General features: G+C 54.5%; 2 protein-coding genes across 3 annotated transcripts; both read left to right on the top strand.

The window, feature by feature from the left end:
* The first annotated feature begins 2,111 nt into the window (after positions 1 to 2,111).
* CHRNB4 (cholinergic receptor nicotinic beta 4 subunit) lies at positions 2,112 to 10,639 on the top strand. Of its 2 annotated transcripts, XM_037053457.1 has the most exons (6): positions 2,112 to 2,284; positions 5,836 to 5,984; positions 6,641 to 6,685; positions 6,787 to 6,896; positions 7,600 to 8,590; positions 9,830 to 10,639. In XM_037053457.1, exons 1-6 carry the CDS (start codon positions 2,230 to 2,232, stop codon positions 9,968 to 9,970), a joined length of 1,491 nt encoding a protein of 496 aa, XP_036909352.1. In that variant the 5' UTR covers positions 2,112 to 2,229; the 3' UTR covers positions 9,971 to 10,639. The 2 variants fall into 2 exon arrangements, with proteins under 2 accessions (XP_036909352.1, XP_036909351.1); XM_037053456.1 differs by lacking the exon at positions 2,112 to 2,284 and having other exon boundaries at positions 5,276 to 5,984.
* Positions 10,640 to 11,692: 1,053 nt separating this feature from the next.
* Positions 11,693 to 21,459, top strand: CHRNA3 (cholinergic receptor nicotinic alpha 3 subunit). Its single transcript, XM_037053447.1, has 6 exons — positions 11,693 to 11,950; positions 13,445 to 13,584; positions 13,700 to 13,744; positions 14,900 to 15,009; positions 17,467 to 18,478; positions 20,580 to 21,459. The coding sequence occupies exons 1-6, from the start codon at positions 11,893 to 11,895 to the stop codon at positions 20,706 to 20,708; spliced, it is 1,494 nt and encodes a 497-aa protein (XP_036909342.1). The 5' UTR covers positions 11,693 to 11,892; the 3' UTR covers positions 20,709 to 21,459.
* Positions 21,460 to 21,971: the final 512 nt, after the last annotated feature.

The following is a 21,971-nucleotide window of genomic DNA, read 5'->3' as shown; positions in this document are numbered from 1 at the left end:
CCACAGCCGCTCCTGAGCACCTGCTGCCAGTTGCCCACACGACCTCATTCACGGTCAGGGCAGCCCCACGGTGAAGAAAAGGAGAAAGGAGCTTCTCCAAACTCACATCGCCCCAAGGGGCAGGGATGGGAGCCCATGCCTGTCAGCCTCGCTACCTTAGCTGCCGCCTACACTTTGAGAGACACAGAGCCCAAGGATGGAGAGACCATGGAGAGAACCCCTTCCAACCTGCTGTGTAAGAGAAGACAACTCTTTGAGCAAGGTGACATGCTGGGGGCAGGCACCAAGCAGCATCCGCCTGGCTAGTGAGGCTCCGGAGATGCCTGGGTGGGCCTGCCGCAGAGGAGGGGGCCCCTGCTGTCCTTTGTCTGAAACCCCTCAGGTCTGCACTCGCAAGGTCCCTGGTCTGAGTCAGCCCCGACCCAGGTTCCCGAGCCCCAGCTGCAGAGCCACCAGCCCTGCGGGCTCCGGGGCCTCAGCTGCTGTGTGCCCCGACACTGACGAGCACTTGGGGAGCTGGCTTCGCCTGCAGCAGAGGGGGCAGGTGCAGGAGAAGGAGCAGGGAGCCTCGGGGTCAGGGAGCAAGGGCCACCGGGACCCAACAGAAGCCAGACGAAGATGGAAATGGCAGCTCTACAGACCTCCCTCCCCTTCAGTTTTCGCTCCTATGAAGTGGGGGCCATGAATTCTTGTGAGGACAAAGTGAGAATTAGTTGTGATGTAGATACTGCAGCACCTAGTAGGGCCGGCACGCTGTAGCTTCCTCCCCACCAGCTAGAGAAATGAGGATCAAGAGCCCGCCCTGTGCTAGAGCCCTTTCAGGCTGCTGTGGGGCAGACTGACCCTTCTAACAAACAATTCTGCCAAGAGACAAGTCTCTCGGAAGCTGCTGAGGGAGAAGGGAGAAGGCTTCCTGGAGGGGGAGGGAGCACCCTGGCAGGAGCTCAGGGAAGCATCTAGCAAAGGGGACTCCTCCTACCCTCACAGCCTTCTCTTGCCCCCCGTCCTTCTGTTCCCCTGGGTCACTGCCCCAGCCCCCCACCCCAGCCAGGCCTGCCCACTCTACCTCCAAGCCTGCAGTCTCCAGTGATGTATTTCAAAAGTGCAAATATGAGCTAAATTATTCAATCGCCCCCAGACCTCCTGTGGCTCCCCACTGTGTCGGAGCCAAGCACCTTATCCCGGCTGCCCAAGGTGGACGTCAGCCTCCCCCTCTCACCACTGCCCACACACTCCAGACGGAACCACAGCTAACTCCTCGGGGTTCCCTCACTGTGTCTTTGTCTCCAGGCCACCCTCCCACCCTCGTCAGCCTCACCTCCCCTGTCTGCAGGCCCCTCCCTGCCCCACCTTCCGCTAAACTTAACAACTGCAGCCTTTTTTCTCAGGACTCAGCTCAGGGACCACCTCTCTTCTGTGCTTTCATCCCAGGCAACCTCACATCACAGCAAGATCTCCACCCAACCGAGAGGGTCTCAGAGCCAGGAACCACTTGCTTAAAATAATAGAAACAATTTTTGTTGTTGTTGTTTATACGAAGGTGAAATTCACACGGCCTAAAATTCAGCGTTTAAAAGTGCACACCCGCCGTGGTTAGTGCAGCCGCCGCCCCCTCCAGTCCCAACCACTTCCTCACTCCCCAGGAGCCGCACACCGCGTAGGCAGTAAGTCCCCAGTAATGAAACATTATAAAGTAGAGATAAGACACTGGTGGCATAAAATACGTTTACCACACTTTTTATTTAGCACAACGGCGCTCTTGCCCCTGAATCTCCACTCTCCTGCATTTCCAAGGAGCTTCAGAATGGCATTCTTAAAGGGAGTGATTTGCATTTTCAGCCCCAACTCTCTTTCCCTTGAACTGCACCCTCCCAGGGGCCACCCTCGTCCTAAGCGCCCCACCCGGCTGTCCGCAGACACGGGCCTCAGTCTCCCCAACTGCACGGAAGACACAGGCACTGTCCTGCCACCTGAGAACGAGGTTCACAGGTACTGTGGCCACCACTGGGCAACCACCCTCCTAGCCGGTGGAGAAGTGCTGGTCCCACCCCCGACCCTGACTGGGCGGAGCCACAGCCCAGCCTGTGCAAATGGGTGGACTCCCGCGGGGTCCTAGCGCCCGCCGCGCCGTCATCCACCCAGGCCACACCTGCCCTGTCACAGACTGGCAGCCACCTGAGCTCAGCGGTCCGCCACCAGCCCGTGTGCCGCCTCCCGGGCCCACCCGCCATGAGGGCCGCACACCCCCTCATCCTTTTCTCTCTGGCTGCCCTTTGCGGGAGCGGTGAGTTCTGCAGGGAAGGAGGGAGGGCGCCGGGTCCAGAGCCCCAGCCCAGCCACAGGTGGGAGGGGCGTGGCAGAGGGTGTCCTGGCCTCATGGCCTGTGTCCTGGGACGACAGGTTGGGGTTCTCGAAGAGGGGCTGCGGACACCTGCGGACAATAGCCCCGGGTCTCCCAGGTTCGTCCCTGCACGCGTGGACTCCCGGGGCAAGCCCACAGCTCGGCCATGGTGGGAGGGGGCTGTCCCAGCCCTCCAGCCCTGGCATGTGTGCCGTTTGGGGTGGATCTCCTAGGAAACATCACCGCCCCTGGTCACCCTCCCTGGGCGGGCCTGGACAGCCAGCATGGCTGAGGGCCACGCAGGAACCTGCAGGTCCTGACACCCGGGAAGGACACCCACTCAGCCTTTGCAGGCAGAGTCCCGAGTCTCCAGGCCTCAGTTTCCGCACCTGAGTGCCAAGGACCCTCTCAGCTCCTACTGTGTGGCCCAACATTGTCCTTTGAGCCCTGGTCAGCCCGGATCTCCAGGCTCCTATCTTCCTGGGACAGACACACAGGACAGNCTGGCCTCATGGCCTGTGTCCTGGGACAACAGGTTGGGGTTCTCGAAGAGGGGCTGCGGACACCTGCGGACAATAGCCCCGGGTCTCCCAGGTTCGTCCCTGCACGCGTGGACTCCCGGAGCAAGCCCACAGCTCGGCCATGGTGGGAGGGGGCTGTCCCAGCCCTCCAGCCCGGGCATGTGTGCCGTTTGGGGGGATCTCCTAGGAAACATCACCGCCCCTGGTCACCCTCCCTGGGCGGGCCTGGACAGCCAGCTTGGCTGAGGGCCACGCAGGAACCTGCAGGTCCTGACACCCGGGAAGGACACCCACTCAGCCTTTGCAGGCAGAGTCCCGAGTCTCCAGGCCTCAGTTTCCGCACCTGAGCGCCAAGGACCCTCTCAGCTCCTACTGTGTGGCCCAACATTGTCCTTTGAGCCCTGGTCAGCCCGGATCTCCAGGCTCCTATCTTCCTGGGACAGACACACGGGACAGGGGCGTTGCAGGCAGGCCAGAGAAGCAGAGCGGGCACTCGTGCCCGTCCTGGGTCCTGCACCACTTGCTGGTGACCCCATGCCACTGATTTCCTCTGGGCCTCAGTTTCCCCGTTCTGTGGGAGATAACCCAGGTTACAGGCATGGCCACTCTGAGGCGTGAGTCAGTCACAGTGTGTGTAAAGCATGGTGGGGAGGGGGGTGGGCGGGGTGGTTACTCGGGGCAACAGAATCCCCCAGCGCAGGGTCCTGGCTTTCAGAGCAGACTGTGATCTGCATTTACCTAGCAACCAGGTGATTCTCACACATGATGGGAGAGGCTGCTGATCATAAAGGTGAGCTTTTTGTAACCGGTGAAACCCTCCAAGCAAAAAATAAATAAATAAATAAATAAATCCGTACCTACCTTTTAATGGATGCAGGGCTCCTGTTATCAGCCTCAGTTCAAGACACTCCCGGCTTCCCCACGACAGTCTCTGCCTTTCCTCTGCTCACTTGCCAAGAAGAGTCTGTGACCGCTCCCTCCTGTAATTTGATTTCAAGTTAGGGCTTATCTTCCCACTTTCCCAGCACAGATTTTCAGATCGCCAATGCCCTTTGGAACTGAACACCTGCTCACACTGGTTTGCACTCCAGCCCTGGTCCTGGAGCCCTAACCTCATTCCCAGGGAAGGCCTACCCTGGATGAGGCAGAGGGCCCACTCCCCACCAGACAACGGGCCGAGACTGACCCCTGGTGGCCGGCTCTAGGTTTCACAGTCTCAGCCCCAGACAGCTGTGAAACTGCTCCCAGGAAGCTTCTGCCCACTTCTACGGGCTCTGGGGCCACCCTGTCATCTTAGGGTGAGGGGCCTGTCCTCTGTCTCTTGGGACCAGCAGTCCTCTCAGCATGCAAAGCCGCAGATTGGAAAGTCTAAACGTGTATTGTCCTGAGTTCTCTTCTGGGTGTGGGAGTACGTTCCAGCCCCTAGCACCGCCCCCCCTACATGTAAGTCCAGACACAGGTGCCTGAGTGCACACTCTGCTCTGAACACCACAGACCCCTGCAGGGGCAGCCTCATTCCAGGGAATTAGCAGGGTGGGAAAGAAGGCCCACAGGGGCCTTCAGGGGCCTTCCAGGGGCCACAGGGGACCTGGGTCTGACAGAGGCTCCTGGAGCTGGCTCCACCTCTGCCTTGCTGGAATTCCTGGACCCATGCCTCCCCTCTATGGACTGTTTCTCCAGCTGAGAAACAGAGTTGGGGTAAATGATCTAAGGCTTTTGGAGCCTACAATTCAGGAGCCCACAACTGGTCCTTGTGATGGGGGAGGCTCCCTCAGGGCCAGCTGAATGCCTGACAGGCAGAACAGGCCCAGAGGTAGACAACGTGAGCACCCCAGGAGGCCTCAGAGCCAGAAGCCTGCAGAGCAGCCTGGCCTCTCAGGAATCGGGGTGGAGAAGCCTCCTGGGGCTGCAGAGATGTGGGATCCAGCCTTCCCCAGGCCTGCGGGGCTGGGGCCAGGAGCTAAAGATTCAGACCCCAGAGCTATCCCAGGCGTGCCAGTTGGGGGTGGGCAAGTCATAGCCCTCTTTATAAAATGACCGGTCAGCTAAAATATATATACTGAGGAGGGGCACTGGGAGTGACCCAGCTAGAGCCTGGGGGCACAGACTGGCTTCCAGGGCATTCAAGCAGCTGCCGTCTGAGAGGGGTTCAGGGTATTGAGAGGCAGGCCTCAGAATCTAGGCCAAGCAACAGCGGACAGTCTGGACAGCCCGAGGCAGTGTGGGGGAGGGACGGAAGAGCAGGTGCGCTGGGAGCATCTTCTGCAGGGCGCTAAATGGGGTGTGTGCTCTACATAGGCAGCAATTTAGAAAGTACATGGAGCAGGCAGGGCGGCCTGAGGTCCCCCCCGCACCCACCCAGAACCTGCCTCACACGTCCTCCTGCTGTGGGCCCCCTGGCCCCACCCAGATGCAGGAGTTGGGTACAACCGTTGAGCTGGCCCTTCAGTCCCAGGCCTGGGGGACTGGGGGAGCTCACTGTCCCCTCCCGGCACCCCCGCCTCCTTAGCCTCCCTTATTCCCTACGCTCTGCCACCTGCTCTCTGACTGCCACATCACTTTCTCTGCACACTCTCGTCTCTTTCCCTACTCCTGGACTGTCCTGCTCAGGTGTCCTTGACCTTCCTCTGAGTGTCCCTCTTTCCAAAGGGCCACCCCACCCGCAACACATTCTCTCCCTAAAGAGCCCAGACAGGGTGGTGAGGGAGGACCGGAGCTGCAGGACAGACGGAGAAACTCGGAAGGTGGTGCAGACGGAAAGGGGCGGCCAATGAAGCCTAGAGTGTGGGAAGCCACTCACTGAGAGAGGAATGGGAGGAGGGCGCGTTGGGACGAGGGAGGGCAGCTGGGCTCTGTCCTGGGTGTTGAATTGGGAGTCCCTGAGGGCCCTGTGCAGCTGGCCCTTGGAGCACGCGCCTCCACGGAGCAGGCATCCCTGGAGCAGGGCCGGCAGGTCTGACTGTGTGTCCCTAGGGGACTGCCGCATGGCCAACGCCGAGGAGAAGCTCATGGATGACCTTCTGAACAAAACCCGCTACAGCAACCTGATCCGCCCGGCCACCAACTCCTCGCAGCTCATCTCCATCCAGCTGCAGCTCTCAGTAGCGCAGCTCATCAGCGTGGTGAGTGCAGGGAGGAGTGCCTGGGCTCCCAGTGCCCTGGGTGCACTGGTGGCCATTCGGAGTACAGGGCTGGNCCCCCCCCCCCCCCCCCCCCCCCCCCCCCCCCCCCCCCCCCCCCCGCGGCTGCTGGGCTTTTCCTCTGACATTGCCCGGACTTGTGGACCAGGTCCTTCGCTGTCCATGACCTTGTCCCTGTGCATACGTTGACGGTGAAGGGGAGTGAGGGATGGCACTGAGGCTCAAGAGAACTTTTCTGGGTGACAGAAATGTTCTACATCTTGAAGGGAGCCTTGTTACGTGGGTAATACCCTTGTTAAAATTGATAAAACTACATGACAAATCTCTGCATTTCACTGTATGAGAATTATACCTCAAATGTAGAATATTTTTTAAAAGACTTTATTTTTTTATTTTTAAAGAAAGAGAGAGAGAGAGAAACATTAGTGTGCGGTTGCCTCTTGTATGCACCCTACTGGGGACCCGGCCCACAACCCAGGCACGTGCCCTGACTGGAAATAGAACCGGTGACCCTTTGGTTCATAGGCCAGTGCTCAATCCACTGAGCCACACCACCCAGGGCTCAGGGCATGATAATGCGGTTCTGCATGAGACAGCTCTTCCCACCCAGTGAACTCCTACCCTCTCTCCCTCCACAGAACGAGAGAGAGCAGATCATGACCACCAACGTCTGGCTGAAGCAGGTAAGCTTCCAGAGAGGCCCCAGCCCTGGAGGCCTTTCCTGCAGGGCTGCCTGTCGGTGGCACTGGGCCTACACATGACAGGGCCCCACCTGCCCGCTCAGGAATGGACCGACAACCGCCTGGCCTGGAACAGCTCCCGCTACGAGGGCGTGAACATCCTGCGGATCCCCGCGAAGCACATCTGGCTGCCTGACATCGTGCTGTACAACAAGTGAGTGGCGGCGGGGGCAGGGCGGGCCAGGCTGGGCCAGGTCCAGCCTCCAGGGTCCTCCAGTCCTGAGTCCAGCCCTGGGCCCGCCGTGTGCCTCACCCCGATGTTCTGGCTGTGATGCTCGAAGGGGAATTAGAGATGAGCCGAGCCAGGGTGCTCAGCTTCAGATGGGGAACGAGAGGCCTGGAGACCCACTCCGGCACCGGTGGGCACATGACCAGCGCCCTGACCCCAAGACCGGAGCTCTGTCTGGGCTCTGTTATGTGTAAACATCTTTGGCAGTTCAGGGAGCCAAAGGGACCCTCCCGGGGTGTAGCTACACCAGCAGAAGCATGAATGAGTATGAGTGTGGGGTCTGGGGACAGAAACCTGAGTTCAAATCTCAGTTGTCCTGATGACCAGCTTCCTGACCTGGAAGAAGTCACTTAATGTCTCTGAGCCTCAGTTTCCCCAGGCGTACAATGGGATAATAACAAAACCTACCTCCCTGGACTGCTGTGCAGCCTTAGTGAGCTAGTTCGGGCGAAGCCTTCCTTTAGTTGCCAATGAAGCAAGCTTCCTAGGGAGGGCACGGGGCGGGGCAGGTCAGGGGTGGGGTTGCCTTGTGAGAGTCATCCTGCAGGGTCTTTGGTGAGTCCTAGCGACAGGCTGGCCTCGTCTGGGGATTTCACACTGCTCCCCCCTGGGCCCTGCTGTGCTCCAGTGCTGACGGGACCTACGAGGTGTCTCTCTACACCAACGTGGTTGTCCGCTCCAACGGCAGCATCATGTGGCTGCCCCCCTCCATCTGCAAGAGCGCCTGCAAGATCGAGGTGAAGCACTTTCCCTTTGACCAGCAGAACTGCAGCCTCAAGTTCCGCTCCTGGACCTACGACCGCACAGAGATTGACATGGTCCTGAAGTCGCCCACGGCCAGCATGGACGACTTCACCTCCAGTGGCGAGTGGGACATCGTGGCCCTCCCGGGGCGGAGGACAGTGAACCCGCAGGACCCCAGCTATGTGGACGTGACGTACGACTTCATCATCAGGCGCAAGCCCCTCTTCTACACCATCAACGTCATCATCCCCTGCGTGCTCATCACCTCCCTGGCCATCCTCGTCTTCTACCTGCCGTCCGACTGTGGCGAGAAGATGACGCTGTGCATCTCCGTGCTGCTGGCCCTCACCGTCTTCCTGCTGCTCATCTCCAAGATCGTGCCGCCCACCTCCCTGGACGTGCCCCTCATTGGCAAGTACCTCATGTTCACCATGGTGCTGGTCACCTTCTCCATCGTCACCAGCGTGTGCGTGCTCAACGTGCACCACCGCTCGCCCAGCACCCACACCATGGCGCCCTGGGTCCGGCGCTGCTTCCTGCACCAGCTGCCCACCTTCCTCTTCATGAAGCGCCCTGACAGCAGACCCCAAAGGGCCCCCCAGCCCAGCCAGTCTTGCCTGCCCCAGTCTGAGGCCACCACTGCCACCACCTTAGCCACGGGCCCTGCCAGCTCCTCCAGCCTCCACGAGAGCCCCATGTACTTTGTGAGTCCTGCCTCTGCAGCTCCCAAGTCCCCATCCGGCTCCAATGTGGTGAGGACCCCCAGAGATTTCCGGCTGAGGCCTGATGGGAGGTTCCAGCAGGATGTGCAGGAGGCGTTGGAAGGCGTCAGCTTCATTGCCCAGCATATGAAGAGTGATGATCAGGACCAGACTGTAAGTTGCCAGCCCAGCCACAACCCCCCCATCACACCCCGTGTCCAGTAGGGGGCGCTCAGGTGCCAGGGTCCCTGTTCCCACAGTTCATTCCAAAGGCTTGCAAGCTCTTTGTTGGAATAAGGACCCCAACGTGGAAATGAGTTCTGTGACGACTGCACCCATTGGGGGACAGGAAGGAAGGGCCAGTGCTCATCTTCGTTTGTTCTGGGTTCCCCAAAGGCAGAGGGGGTTTACATGAGAAGGGATCTTGGCACGGCGAGGAAGGAGGGACAGTTACATGAGCAAGGACAGGAAAGCAATCTGGGTGTCGGTGGGCAGGATACTGCCAGGGCCTCCTAAGAGTGCACGGGAAGGAGGCGCAGAGGCATCCCCGGGAGCGAGGTGGACATCGGCCCCCCAGCTCCCACCCCTGTGGTTATAACAGCTGGCTGTGCAGTGGGCACCCCGGGTGCTAGAGGAGCCCCAGCAGGGAAGACAGAGATGCAGATGCCTGACGTGGGAAGTGTCAGTGGGCTGGAAATGACATCTGTAGCCTTTAGGGACACTGGTGGCCAGGGCACTGATGGCCTCTGCTCCCACCTTCATCAGGCACGCCCAGGGGCCATACAAACACTATAGCTTCCAGGAGTATAGACATCAGTGAAAACAGTATTGCCACCATGGTAACCAATCAGCTGGTAGGGTGACTCCAAATGCAGACATTTAAAAAGAAGTCATGTTCACTCTCATGGGACAGAGCGATGGGTGCTAGAGTGTAGCTGTCTCACTTTACAGGACAAGTCTGTCACTGAATGCTGCATGTGATGGTCACAGTAAGATGTGTCCACACACACGTCCACACCAGGCAGCACAGCGTTGCAGTCTTGTGAACATTCTCATCTCAACACCTTATTGGAGCCGGGCCTCCCAGAGGGTGCTTCCCCCTCAGCTCACAGCTGCGTGAGGAAAAGAGGGCATCTGCTCCTCCTTACCTTTCTGTGGTTTCTCTCCGAGGTCCCATCCTCAAGGGAAGCCCTGGAGTCCATTAGGTAGCACGTAGAGGAAGAGCAGGCAGGAAATGCTCCAGAATCACACAGTGAAAAGGAAAAAAAGAACTGTTAACAAATAGAATATAAGACGCAAGCTCTTCTCCTGAGTGTGGTCCTGGCAAAATAGTGAGGGACCAACTCAGGGAGCAGGAGAGAGCAGGGGGGAGCCCAGCCCCCGCCTGTGTGACCCACCTCTGTCTGCCCACAGGTTGTAGAGGACTGGAAATACGTGGCCATGGTGGTGGACCGGCTGTTCCTGTGGGTGTTCGTGGTTGTGTGTGTGCTGGGCACTGTGGGCCTTTTCCTACCTCCCCTCTTCCAGACTCACACACCCTCCGGGGGGCCCTAGGCTGCCTTGCAGGCTCCAGAGCTTCCAGTTGTGGGGCAAGATGAGGTGAGCAGCCAAATGGGCAGTTTGCTGTTTCCTTCCGGGTCACAGCTACTGAGGGCTTACGTGAATACAACACCATCACCCGTCAACGCATCCCACAGCCATGGCCTGGGAAGGGCAAGGATTGGGGCCTGGACTGGCCTCTGCGAAGGCCTCGAAGGAAGCCAGGAAACCCCAGCTGGAGGGGCTTTGGGTAGATTATTTCTGGCCAGTCCCCCTTCCTTCCCTTATCCCTTATCAGGATAAGGACAGGCTTAACAGCAGCATGTGATGACTGACTACGTGTCAGTCAGTCAGATGACTGACTACGTGCCAGTCATCTTACCTCACATTTTGTCTCCCTCCACTCCCCCTGGTCCCCCAGGCTCACTGGCCTTCAGTGTCTCACATACTTTAGCATCCTCCTCAGCTCTAAGCCTGTGCATTTACAGCACCTTCTACCCAGCACCTCCCCGCCCTCCAGGGCACGGAATCTGCCATGTTCCTCAAGGGCTCCTCAGTTCCTCAGTTTCTGATCTGCTGGTGTGTTTATGGTCCACATCTACCCACTAGAGGTCTGTGAGGACAGGGACCTAGTCCTTCCTGTTCGCTGAAGTGTCCCCAGGGCCCAGGACAGGACTTGGCACAATAAACATATGTTGAATGAGTGAACGGCTGCTGTTACTCCTTCAAGCCATCCCCAGTTCTCCACATGGAAACGTTGGCCCCGTCCTGCTCCTCTCTCTCAGCCCAGGTCTCATTCTGCTTTGCCTCATCCCTGGGTCAGGTGTGCCTCCCTCACAGCTGCTCTGACTGGCCCTGCCATGTACCATATTTTGCCATGTCTAACGTGACATATTTTGCCCAAATCTTTGAGAGAAAAATAAAGATGTGCATTATACATGGCAAAATAACGCTGCTATCTTTTGCCCAGTGCCTGATGCAAAATACACGCTCAAAATAGCATGTATTCTGACTAAAATAAAATACATTTTAGTCAGAACATACGAAATCCACACCCAAATAATTCCCTCGTGCTGCTCCCCACGGTCCTGGCTCCCTCCACACCCAGCCCTGGCACCGATTCATCTTTCTCTGTCACTATAGTTGAGTCTATTCAACAACCATTTAAAGCCCCAGCCGATTGGCTAGTTGGTTAGAGCGTGGTCCCCACAGACCAAGGTTGTGGATTCCAATGTGGTCAGGGCACATGCTAGAAGCGACCAATGAATGCATAAATAAGCGGAACATCAAATTGATGTTTGTCACTCCCTTTCTCTTTCTCTAAAAATCAATTTTTTTAAAAAACCTATTTTCTCACGGAACCGCAACAATTACCAGTTCCTGACGGATATTGTCTCAGCTGACTCCAATTTCCTCCTCCCACACTCTCAAAAAGCAAATATCATGATCACGCCTAAAATATTTAACAATTACTTCATCGCGTCGAAATCATGAGGTCTCGTCCTGGAGTGTGTTAGAGCCTCAGGTGGACCAGCGACCAGAGGCGGAAACACACGCGGGACGCCAGAACCAACTCGACGTGGCGCCACCCTCGGGCGCCCTCAGAAGCCCTCAGCACTCGAGGGGCGGAGCCGTGTCCTGACCCCACCTCCCACTCAGACCCCCGCCCCTCACAAGCAGCCCTCCTCTGATTGGCCGGCGCGGGCACGCCCTGACAGCAGACCCTGCACAGCGTCCCCCACCCCGGAGTCCGCGCGCACTCCCGAGCGCACCGGGCGCTGGGTCCGTGGGAGGCCAGGAAGAACCCCAACCCAGCGCTACCCGCCCCGTTTGGCTCGAGTGGCCGCTGAGCGGGGAGTCCACCGGCCGAGTCTGCCTCCATCACCCCGTGTCCGCTCCCCATCTCTCGGGGTCTCCCAGAAGCCCGCCGAACGGCCATGGGCGCACCTTCGCACCGGGGGCACCCACTTCTGGGACTGCTGCTGCTGATACCGGGTACGCGCAAGGGGGGGGGGGGAGACCGAAAGGCTGAGTCCCAGGAGAGGACGCGGGGTCCGAGGGACGGGAGCGCGACCCCGGAGTCGGGGATCGCACCCGCGCTCCCTCCCTCCGGCAGGCGGCGAGCTGGGTGGGGCGCCCGTTTCCCCTCCGTGCACTGCCTCCTGAGGCCTCTGCTCCGAGTACAGTCCGTAGACGCACGCCTGGGGCGTCAGCTCCATTGTCTGCCTCCCAAGTGGGGAAACTGATGCCAGAGAGGTAAAGACTTGAAGGCCCCGTGGGAAAAGAGGGCAATCGTTTTGGGCCGCGGGGCCAAGCATGTGCGCCAGCCTCCCCTCCAGTTGTCTCTCAGCGCTCCACAATGCGCCAGCCCCCTGCCTCGGCCAGGTTAGGGAGAAGGAGCTCTTACTAGTTGTCAGAAGTCATTGGCCTGAGAGGGTTGGTTGTGCCAGGGGGTGAGGGTTTGGCAGGTTTGCCAGGGGGACCTGCTGGGAGAAGCCACGTGGCTGTGTGCTTTGATCTGAGGCCTGGGTGCTAAGGCCCCCACTACTGAGAGAGCCTTGCACTCCCTGAAGCTCCTGCTGTAGCCCCCTTTTTTATTTTGGGGAGCGGGAAGGGAACAAGCACATCCCATTTTAGAACCTGGAGAAGTTGGGACTTCACCAGGGACTCCCCTCACCCCCTCCCAAGATTGCGAGTGGAAAGCAGCAGACAGCTGACTCAAGATGCCTGGGGTAGAAAGGGGTCTCCAAGGCTTTCAGAGACATTAGGGTGTCTGATCAGGATGCTAAGACAGCATCAGGAGAAACCCTGGGTCACACCCGGAGATTGATGGAGCTGGGTAGGCACCCAGCTTCCAAAAGGGTGGGCAGCCACACCCTGACAAGGTCCTGGGTGGGATGAAGGAGAGCCCCAGGCCTGGCTGTAGTCTCCTACTTGGAGACTGAGAGGCAAAACACCTGTTCCTGGGGTGGCCCTGGGTAGCCCTGCCCCTGGAGCGGACTGGTCACCTGCATTATGGAAGCAGCGAATGGCCGTGCCTGTGTAGACTACACGCCTGCCCACTGTAACAGTGAAGGCCGGAGAGTTCCTCAGCCCAACCGTGTGCTACCCTTGGGATGAGCCCTCGCTCATGACAGCCCTGGGACATGAGCACATTTCTAGTGACTGCTTTTACAGATAAAGAAGCTGAGGGTCAGAGAGGCTAAGCCACTTGCCTAGCTAAGCTCACACAGGCTTTGCACAACATCACTCCAAGTGCAGAGCTAGGCTTGTATCCACTGTGCTTCTCACTGAGTGTGTGTGACCTGATGAAATCCCTATCCTGCCTGGGCCTCAGTCTCCCAACCTGTAACTGGAAGGAGCGAAGCCAATCAGAAAGTCTGGAGTTCCACAGAGCTTCCAGTGGGTGGAGAGGAGGCTGTTAGTGGGGCAGGGCAGGGGGGGCATCCCTGGGGAGGGGACAGGGTCTGACGGGGCTACTCTCCCCAGTGGCCAGCAGCTCCGAGGCCGAGCACCGTCTGTTTGAGCGGCTGTTTGAAGATTACAATGAGATCATCCGGCCTGTGGCCAACGTGTCTGACCCTGTCATCATCCAGTTTGAAGTGTCCATGTCACAGCTGGTGAAGGTGGTAAGTGCTGGGACCACAAGCTGTGACCCTGGGGAACCAGGCTTCTGGAAGAGGCTTTCCCAGAGCCTAGTTTTTGTACTTCATGCATTTACTTTAATCTAATCTACCTTTCCAGGATGAAGTAAACCAGATCATGGAGACCAACCTGTGGCTCAAGCAAGTAAGTGACCAGGGCTTGAGCCCTGCTGCCCCCTGGTGGTGACTGCTCTACTTGCTGCCAGGAACCAAGAAGGACCCAAAGCCCAAACTGGGAGCTTCATTTCTGTGGATCCAGACTGGGTTCCACTGACCCGCTTGGGCTTGGGTCCCAAGGTTCCCCCAGGAAAGACTGCAGAGCCCAGTCCCTCCAGTCACAGGTGACAGACTGCAGCTTGGAGGGAGAAGCCGTCTCTACCGTCACATGATAAAATGGGACAGACCTGGGCCTGGAGCTGGGGCTCCCAACTCTAGGGTGGGGCATGAGACCACCTCCTCCCCTTTCTCTTACCGAAGACTCATCCTTAAGTCAGATCCTTAAGTCAGAATCAGAGGCTGGAGTCATCATTGCTAGGGCAGGGGCTCTGGATTTTCCTGTTCAGACTGAGGCCGAAGAAATTGTTTCGCACCTGTCCTCCCCAGGGAGTCCCTCCGAGGCCTGGACAAATGAATCACTGGCCTGATGGTGACCCTTTCACCAGTCCAGCCAACTGAGTGCTCAGCTCACGAGCCTTCCTCCAGGAGGCCGGAAAGCCCAGTGGGCACAGTGCCTGTTTGGTGCTGCACGGCACACAATCCCCCAGGCTGCAGCCTCACCTCTCCCCTCAGGGGCTTAGGATACAGGTCTCCCAGCCTCTGCACCCAAACCCTAGTTGGTTCCCAGTGAGATCATGGCTCCTCCCAAAACCCTTCAGAGGTCATCCCATTCAATCTGAAGGTAGAAGAGGGCTCTGATTAGCACGCTGTTTGGGGGTTTGGTGGGGAACGTGCCTGGGGAAGCTCCTGGAGAGCTGTTTCAGGGATATAAACAACACAAGCTTCAGGCCCAGACCTGGACCTGCCACTACAGATGACCAGACTGGTCCTCATGGGACTGATGTGGCGGCTGCCTTGCCCACCGTCAGGCAGCAGTGGCCCTGGGAGAGCCAGGACACAGCCTGCACGCAGCCCTGTGCCTCCCCAACTCACACCCACACAAGGCTACGGGCCCGTGTGGTCTGCAGCATAGAGCTGGCTCCATGGCACGCGGCAGGGGTGGGAATTGACACCCACCAAGATGGAGGGTGTCAAAAGAACAAAGCCACACTGGTGTTCTTTCTGCTGCCTCCTCCCCCCGCAGATCTGGAATGACTACAAGCTGAAGTGGAACCCCTCAGACTATGACGGGGCGGAGTTCCTGCGTGTCCCCGCACAGAAGATCTGGAAGCCCGACATCGTGCTGTACAACAAGTAAGGGCGGTGGCTTCACCCTCGTGGGCAGCCTGGCCTCCCTCGGACCTTTTTCCACAGGGCTTCACTCAGTGGTTCATACTACAGGCATGTACTGAGCACCAACTGCATGCCAGCTGCTGGAGATGCAGCGGTACACAGAACAGACATGACCCCTGGGTCCAGGAGCCTGAGTTATAATATTCACATGGGCAAGTGCAGACTAGAGCAACAGCCACAAGGAAGGGAAACACATGGCAGGGCGGGAGGGGAACCCTGCTTGGTGGCCCTTCCTAGGACCGACCTTCCCTGTACATCAGGTCCCGGGGGGCCCTGTGGGGTGAGACCTCAAGAAGGCAGCGTTCTTCTGCACACCTGGTGATTCAGCCCTGCCCTGCCTGACCCTCTCCATGTACCTCCCCGCCCACTCCAGGAGCCTTCGAGGTTCCTCCTCAGCCATCTGAACCTGCGCACAGCGACACCTCTCTGTTTTACAAAGCTGACACTGCCCACACTTAGCTCCGTTATTAGGCAACATAAATTTTAACTGCTACTTTACAGTGTGCGCTAGTTCTTGGGTATTGGAAAACATCGTGTCACCCGTGCTTCATCTCTAGTGATAAAGTTTTAGCTATTAAGCATTTTTCAGGACCACACTTCATAGAGATTTAGTCTAATCTGATTTTAATGAAGAAAAGCATTCTGCGATTAGGTTTTTATGTGGTAGTAGTACAATTAACATATTTTACAATTAGTATTAAGAATGCAGAAACTGTGTTTTTAGCTGAATCCCACTTCTGGTCACGGGCTAAATGAAAGAGGATCTTTAACCACCCCAGAGATGGTCCATGTTTTATTTACTGTTTTTTACAAAAAAATAGCTTTTGAATATGATTCTTTCGTGCGATCTATATTTGTCAATTGGTCCCTGGAGAGTGGGGACACGAGGAACTTGGCTGGTTTTCAGAGTGTGAGCTGACCCACCTGAAGGCCATGAGGGAATCAAGCAGGGTGTGAAAAAGTTTTGCTGACCTCAATTAACAACACAGGCAACATGTTTAATCTCATGATTCCAGTATTACAACTGTTTTCTCCCTGGAACTCTTGGGTGAGCCATGAACTTTATTTAGGAAATATGGTTGTAACAATACTGAGACATGGCGAGGTGCTTGAAATTGGATTTGGGAGGAGATATGGTAAGGAATTCCCTTAGAAAATTTCCTGAAACTGGAAATTATATTGAGAGAAATTCATCCAACTCCTCTCTGATAGTCAGAATTTCAGGATTGGTCCTTTGTTGAGGGTGTCTCTTCATTTCAACCCTAGAAACACCTTTGACCTTCTTGGGCCAAAGCTTCTCCTATGAGCTTTGATTTTCTAAAATTCAATCTCTAACAGAATCCTCCGAAAGTGCTCACAATTTACCTTCAGTCCCCACGAGTTCTTAACTCATTGCAACCTTTTTAGATAATACTTTTAGGTGACTTACCTGGATAGAACATCCTTGGCTTGTTTTTTCCTTCCATGAAAATCTTAAAAATGCTGTCTTACGTCCTGGTACAAAGTGTCGCTGTCAAAATCTGATGCCAGTCTAATGTTTTTGTTTTTGTAAAATTGGGTGACTTCTGGGAAAGGGGACACTGTTAGTAAGTGTCCCGGGGCCTCAGATGCAAACCAGGACTGCCCTAGGCAAACTGGGGTATACAGCCAGCTTCCTCGTAAGTGGGCTGTTCGGAAATTTCCGATTATCTAACCAAGAGATACCTTCCCTTTGTTCTACTCTACCATGCACTTAAGAAGCCTTCTTTTATTCTAGAAGGAAGAAGAAACATGGGGAGACAGTGGGGCAAGGTAGGGAAACAGAGGGTGTGAAGGAACCTCTTATGCTGACTTTGAAAGACAGAATCAGCTTAAATGGCTATTTTAAAGCAGTGCTGGGAGAAGTGGGGAGTACGGTGAGTGGTGGAGGTGGGGCCTGGGAACAAACCCATCTGACAAGGTTCAGTTCAAGGGGCTCCCGCGGTGGTGACACACACAAGGTGTGCACACCTGGGGCACCCGATGGAGACTGAATGAGGAGGCACTGATGAGGTCCAAACCACAGGAGCAGAGGGTGGCAAATATCCTCAAAGGTCACCTGCCTTTAGGATGACAACCTTCATCCTGTTTCTCTACCTAAAGGGAAAATTTTCTGGCATTTGGGTGTCTCAGTAAAAAGTATTGTATGTGGTGGGATAGACCAGCAACGTGCTCAGGTAACGAGTGTGTCAAATTATATGTGTGTGTGGCGGTGGGGGGTGGTCCTGGGCCCCAGTGTCCGCATTGGTACGTGGGGCCATGAAACAGGTGACCTTTCACCACACTCGGAGCTCTCACGTTCCAGTGTACGAAAGTTGTTTAGTCTTTACCTGCTGGTGCGTGACAGCTGGACCAGAGACCACGTTGCGATGACCGTGCGCCTCCTCACTGTCTCTGCAGTGCTGTTGGGGATTTCCAGGTGGACGACAAGACCAAAGCTCTGCTCAAGTACACAGGGGAAGTGACTTGGATACCTCCGGCCATCTTTAAGAGCTCGTGCAAAATCGATGTGACCTACTTCCCGTTTGATTACCAGAACTGCACCATGAAGTTCGGGTCCTGGACCTATGACAAGGCGAAAATCGACCTGGTCCTCATCGGCTCCTCCATGAACCTCAAGGAGTACTGGGAGAGCGGCGAATGGGCCATCATCCAAGCCCCGGGCTACAAGCACGACATCAAGTACAACTGCTGCGAGGAGATCTACCCGGACATCACGTACTCGCTGTACATCCGGCGCCTGCCGCTGTTCTACACCATCAACCTCATCATCCCCTGCCTGCTCATCTCCTTCCTCACCGTGCTCGTCTTCTACCTGCCCTCCGACTGCGGCGAGAAGGTGACTCTCTGCATCTCGGTCCTCCTCTCCCTGACCGTCTTCCTCCTGGTGATCACCGAGACCATCCCCTCCACCTCCCTGGTCATCCCCCTGATTGGCGAGTACCTTCTCTTCACCATGATCTTTGTCACCTTGTCCATCGTCATCACCGTCTTTGTGCTCAATGTGCACTACAGGACTCCCACCACACACACGATGCCCACGTGGGTAAAGACCGTATTCTTGACCTTGCTTCCCAGGGTCATGTTCATGACCAGGCCGGCAGGCAATGAGGGCGACACACCAAGGCCAAGACCAGTCCCCAGCGCTGAGCTCTCCAGCCTGAACTGCTTCAGCCGCACGGGGTCCAAGAGCTGCAAGGAAGGCCACCCCTGCCAGGACGGGCTGTGCGGGTACTGCCACCACCGCAGGACAAAGACCTCCAACTTCACCGCCAACCTCACGAGAAGCTCCAGCACCGAATCTGTTGACCCTGTGCTCTCGCTTTCTGCTCTGTCACCAGAAATCAAAGAAGCCATCCAAAGTGTCAAGTACATTGCTGAAAATATGAAAGCACAAAATGAAGCCAAAGAGGTAAGATATTACAACGGTCATTCGTTCACTCAACAAGGCCAAGGCGTGGGACTGGCGTAGGGAACTAGACTCTGGAGTCAGCAGCCTGCATCCAGACCAGCTCCTCCCTGACCAGTTCCATGTCACCTCCCCTCTCTGAGCCTGTCTTCTCATCTGTAAAATGGGGTGACAAAGCTCATGAGTGTATGGTGCCCTGAATTAGCTACTGAGCTGCCAGCACACTGGGCCAGGACAGGGAGCCAGGAGCTTGCGCTAGCTCACCGTTTTGCCTAAACTCATGTACCTGTTATTCATCATTAGTTCCAAAGTTTCCAGAGAATGGCCACTGTCATTGCACCTTAAAGACTTTGACAGTTAAGTGCAACAGTAATTGTGACCCAGCTTTTTGCAGCATTGCTTGGATGCATGTGTGAGACCCAGGTGCCATCTGTCTTCACCAGGCTAAACCCTGTGACTTGCTGTCAGAGGGACATTTATCCTTGCATAATGGACATTATTAAATCAGCGTTAGCATAAACAGATATTACTCCTTAAGAATCCTGTGTCAGGCACATCTGTTCATTTAATCCTCATAACATCCTTACGTGGTAGGTACTATTCTTATGCCCATTTTACAGATGAGGAAACTGAGGCTAAGGAAGGTCACATAACTTACCCAGAATCTCATGACCAGCAAGGAGTGGAGCTGGGATTGTAATCAGTCTGTCTCCAGTCCTCTGCTTCCCCACCCCCTCTCCCAGGCCTGAGGATGTTCACCCAGCAAAGACTGGGAGGGCATCGCAGGACCTACTGTGTATTAGAAGCACTTACAAACCAGAATCTGAGGAATTCAAATAGAGTACCTTGTGGCAAATACAGTGTCATTCCAATTTTACTTGTGACTCCTTAGTGTCATCAAGAGGACACATTTATTGCAGCTCAACATGGTGAAACCCATCCGGTCTCCCAGCCCCATTTCAGTCACTTAATTAAATCACTGCATCCATGGTGCCTCTTTGTCATGCAATTATTTCTTCCAAATCAGTTGATTCATGGGTTCTCTCTTTTTCAATTTAATTACAGCTCCACTGCTGTCTGAGTTGTCTGGGAGCACAATTAATGTACAGTCCCCTTCTCATTTCCAGCATCGGTCGAGGCCTTATTGTACACAATGAGTCCTGCTCTTTCTTCCATCTTTTACTTTGTTATCAGCAGCTATTTCTCATTTTCAGCCTGTTCTATAACCATATAGAACCCCATAATTTGGACTGGTAGCCTGGTTATTTGGGCATTGCCAGGGGCGGGGGTCAGGGGGGACTGAGGGAGAGTAATGATGGAGTTGCCCTGATATACTGATCTCATTTTGGCTGTTGAAAGGAAATTATATCTAAAACTGGGTAAGAACTCATACTTTGAAACAATAGTAAGTGATGCTGCATAGTATTCGCTATTCCAACAAAGGCCCAGGATCCTCCACAGAGGTCGAAGGCAACTAACTGGCTTTAGTAACTATAAATTGGAATTCAGCTCTGGTGGGTGTAGCTCAATGGATTGAGCACCGGCCTGTAAAGTCAAAGGTCGCTGGTTCGATTCCCAGCAAGGGCACATGCCTAGGTTTCAGGCCAGGTCCCTGGTTGGGGGCATGGTTGGGGGCGTGCAGAGGCAACCAACCTATGTTTCTCTTGCACATTGATGTTTCTCTCCCTCTCATTCTCCCTTCCTTCACTTTTCTCTAAAAATAAATAAATAAAATCATTTAAAAAAATTGAAATTCTAGTTAGAAAAAATAGGTTACATACACATTAAGAAATTTCTGATTTAAAGCAACATAAGGGGGAGGAGGGTATAAGGGGACTAAATGTAATGGAAAAAATAGAGTAAGGATTTAATTTTTAAAAAATAAAGCTATATGACAAATGTTTTATATTATTTCTCTAGTGCCTAAAGAGAAATGGGAATGATGCATTTCCTCAGACCACATCAGTGAGAAAAATGGTTCCTTGCATTTTAGCAGGAACAGCTGCAATGTATTTATTAAATGTTCAGGAGTAAAAATGCATTCACGCTGTCTTCTTCCTGCTTTGTTTTTCACTCTTTCGTGATTTTTGTTCTCATTTTTCAGATTCAAGATGACTGGAAATATGTAGCCATGGTGATCGACCGTATTTTCCTGTGGGTGTTCATCCTGGTTTGCATTTTAGGGACGGCCGGGCTGTTCCTGCAGCCCTTGATGGCCAGAGACGACGCCTAAGCCCTGACTCTGGGGCGCACTGGGTGGGAGCTCTTTTTCTTTAAATTGTGGTAAAACACACTTAACGTGACATTTACCACCTGAGGCATTTCTACATTCACAGTTCAGTGATATTAAATACATTTTCACTGTTGCGCAGTTATCATCGCTATCCATTCCCATAACTCTTTGCATCTTGTAAAACTGAAACTACACACCCATTAAACAATAACTCCTTATTTCCTCTCCCCAGCCTCTATTTTCTGTCTCTGAGTTTGACCAATAGATATTTCATACACATAAAGTCATATAGTATTTGTCTTTTTGTGATTGGCTTGTTTCACTTAGCATAATATCCTCAGGGTGCGTCCACGTTGTAGCATAACACAGAATTCCCTTCCTTTTTGAGGCTTAGTTGTATTCCATTGTCTGTAGAGAGACATTTTCCCCATTCACTTATCTACCAATGGATACTTGAGTTGTTCCCCTCCTATTGTGGATAATTTGCTGTGAACATTCGTGTACGGATATCTCTTTAAGACCCTGCTTTCAGTTCTTCTGGGTGTATGATAATGCTATCTTTAACTTCTCGAGGATACTGTTTCCACCACAGCTGTAGCCTTTCACACTCCCACCAATGGTGCACAAGAGTTCCATTTTCGTCACATCCTTGCAGACATGTTTCTGGTTTTTTGATAGTTGCCATCTTGATAGTGGTGAGGTGGTATCTCATTGTACTTTTAATTTGTATTCCCCTAATTAGTAATGTTGAGCATCTTTGCATGTGCTTACTGGTGATTTGTATATCTCCTTTGGAGAAATGTCTGTTTCAGTCCTTTGCTCATTTTTGAATCAGGTTGTTTGTTTTTTTTCTATTGTTACATTTTAGGTCCGTATATATTCTGCACATTAATCCCTTATTAGATATGTGACATGCAAGTATTTTCTTCCATTCTGTGGGTTGCCTCCTTACTCTGTTGATATGACTCATCTTCAGTTATGATCATCCTCAGGAAATCTGGCTCATTGGTAGCGGTTAGAATCGTCATTAGTAATTGCAGCACAGTGGTCCCTCTTCTCTGGTAGCAGAAACTGCAGAACAGATTGGCCATGACACGTTTCCTGCCAGGATCCTGCATCTAAATCTCAGAAACACTAGTTCTTGGAACCCCCAGGTCAGCTTCCAGTTCTCATACTCAGTCGCCAATCTCTGTCAATTGCAGCCCGAACACGTTCAACATTCTCAGGTGTCCTGCTTGTTATAGGTCTGCCAGCACGTGAACC

This window comes from Sturnira hondurensis, unplaced genomic scaffold, assembly GCF_014824575.4.
Source record: "Sturnira hondurensis isolate 20B ecotype Veracruz unplaced genomic scaffold, ASM1482457v3 Scaffold0007865, whole genome shotgun sequence".
NCBI lineage: Eukaryota > Metazoa > Chordata > Mammalia > Chiroptera > Phyllostomidae > Sturnira > Sturnira hondurensis.
This window is presented reverse-complemented; position numbering and strand designations above follow the sequence as displayed.

Coding starts and splice junctions, on each gene's coding strand:
- CHRNB4 (XM_037053456.1), top strand. CDS start 5,673: ATGGGAGGAGGGCGCGTTGGGACGAGGGAGGGCAGCTGGGCTCTGTCC. Junction 5,985..6,640: donor TAGCGCAGCTCATCAGCGTG/GTGAGTGCAGGG, acceptor CTCCCTCCACAG/AACGAGAGAGAGCAGATCAT. Junction 6,686..6,786: donor CCAACGTCTGGCTGAAGCAG/GTAAGCTTCCAG, acceptor CTGCCCGCTCAG/GAATGGACCGACAACCGCCT.
- CHRNA3 (XM_037053447.1), top strand. CDS start 11,893: ATGGGCGCACCTTCGCACCGGGGGCACCCACTTCTGGGACTGCTGCTG. Junction 15,010..17,466: donor GACATCGTGCTGTACAACAA/GTAAGGGCGGTG, acceptor CTGTCTCTGCAG/TGCTGTTGGGGATTTCCAGG. Junction 18,479..20,579: donor CACAAAATGAAGCCAAAGAG/GTAAGATATTAC, acceptor CTCATTTTTCAG/ATTCAAGATGACTGGAAATA.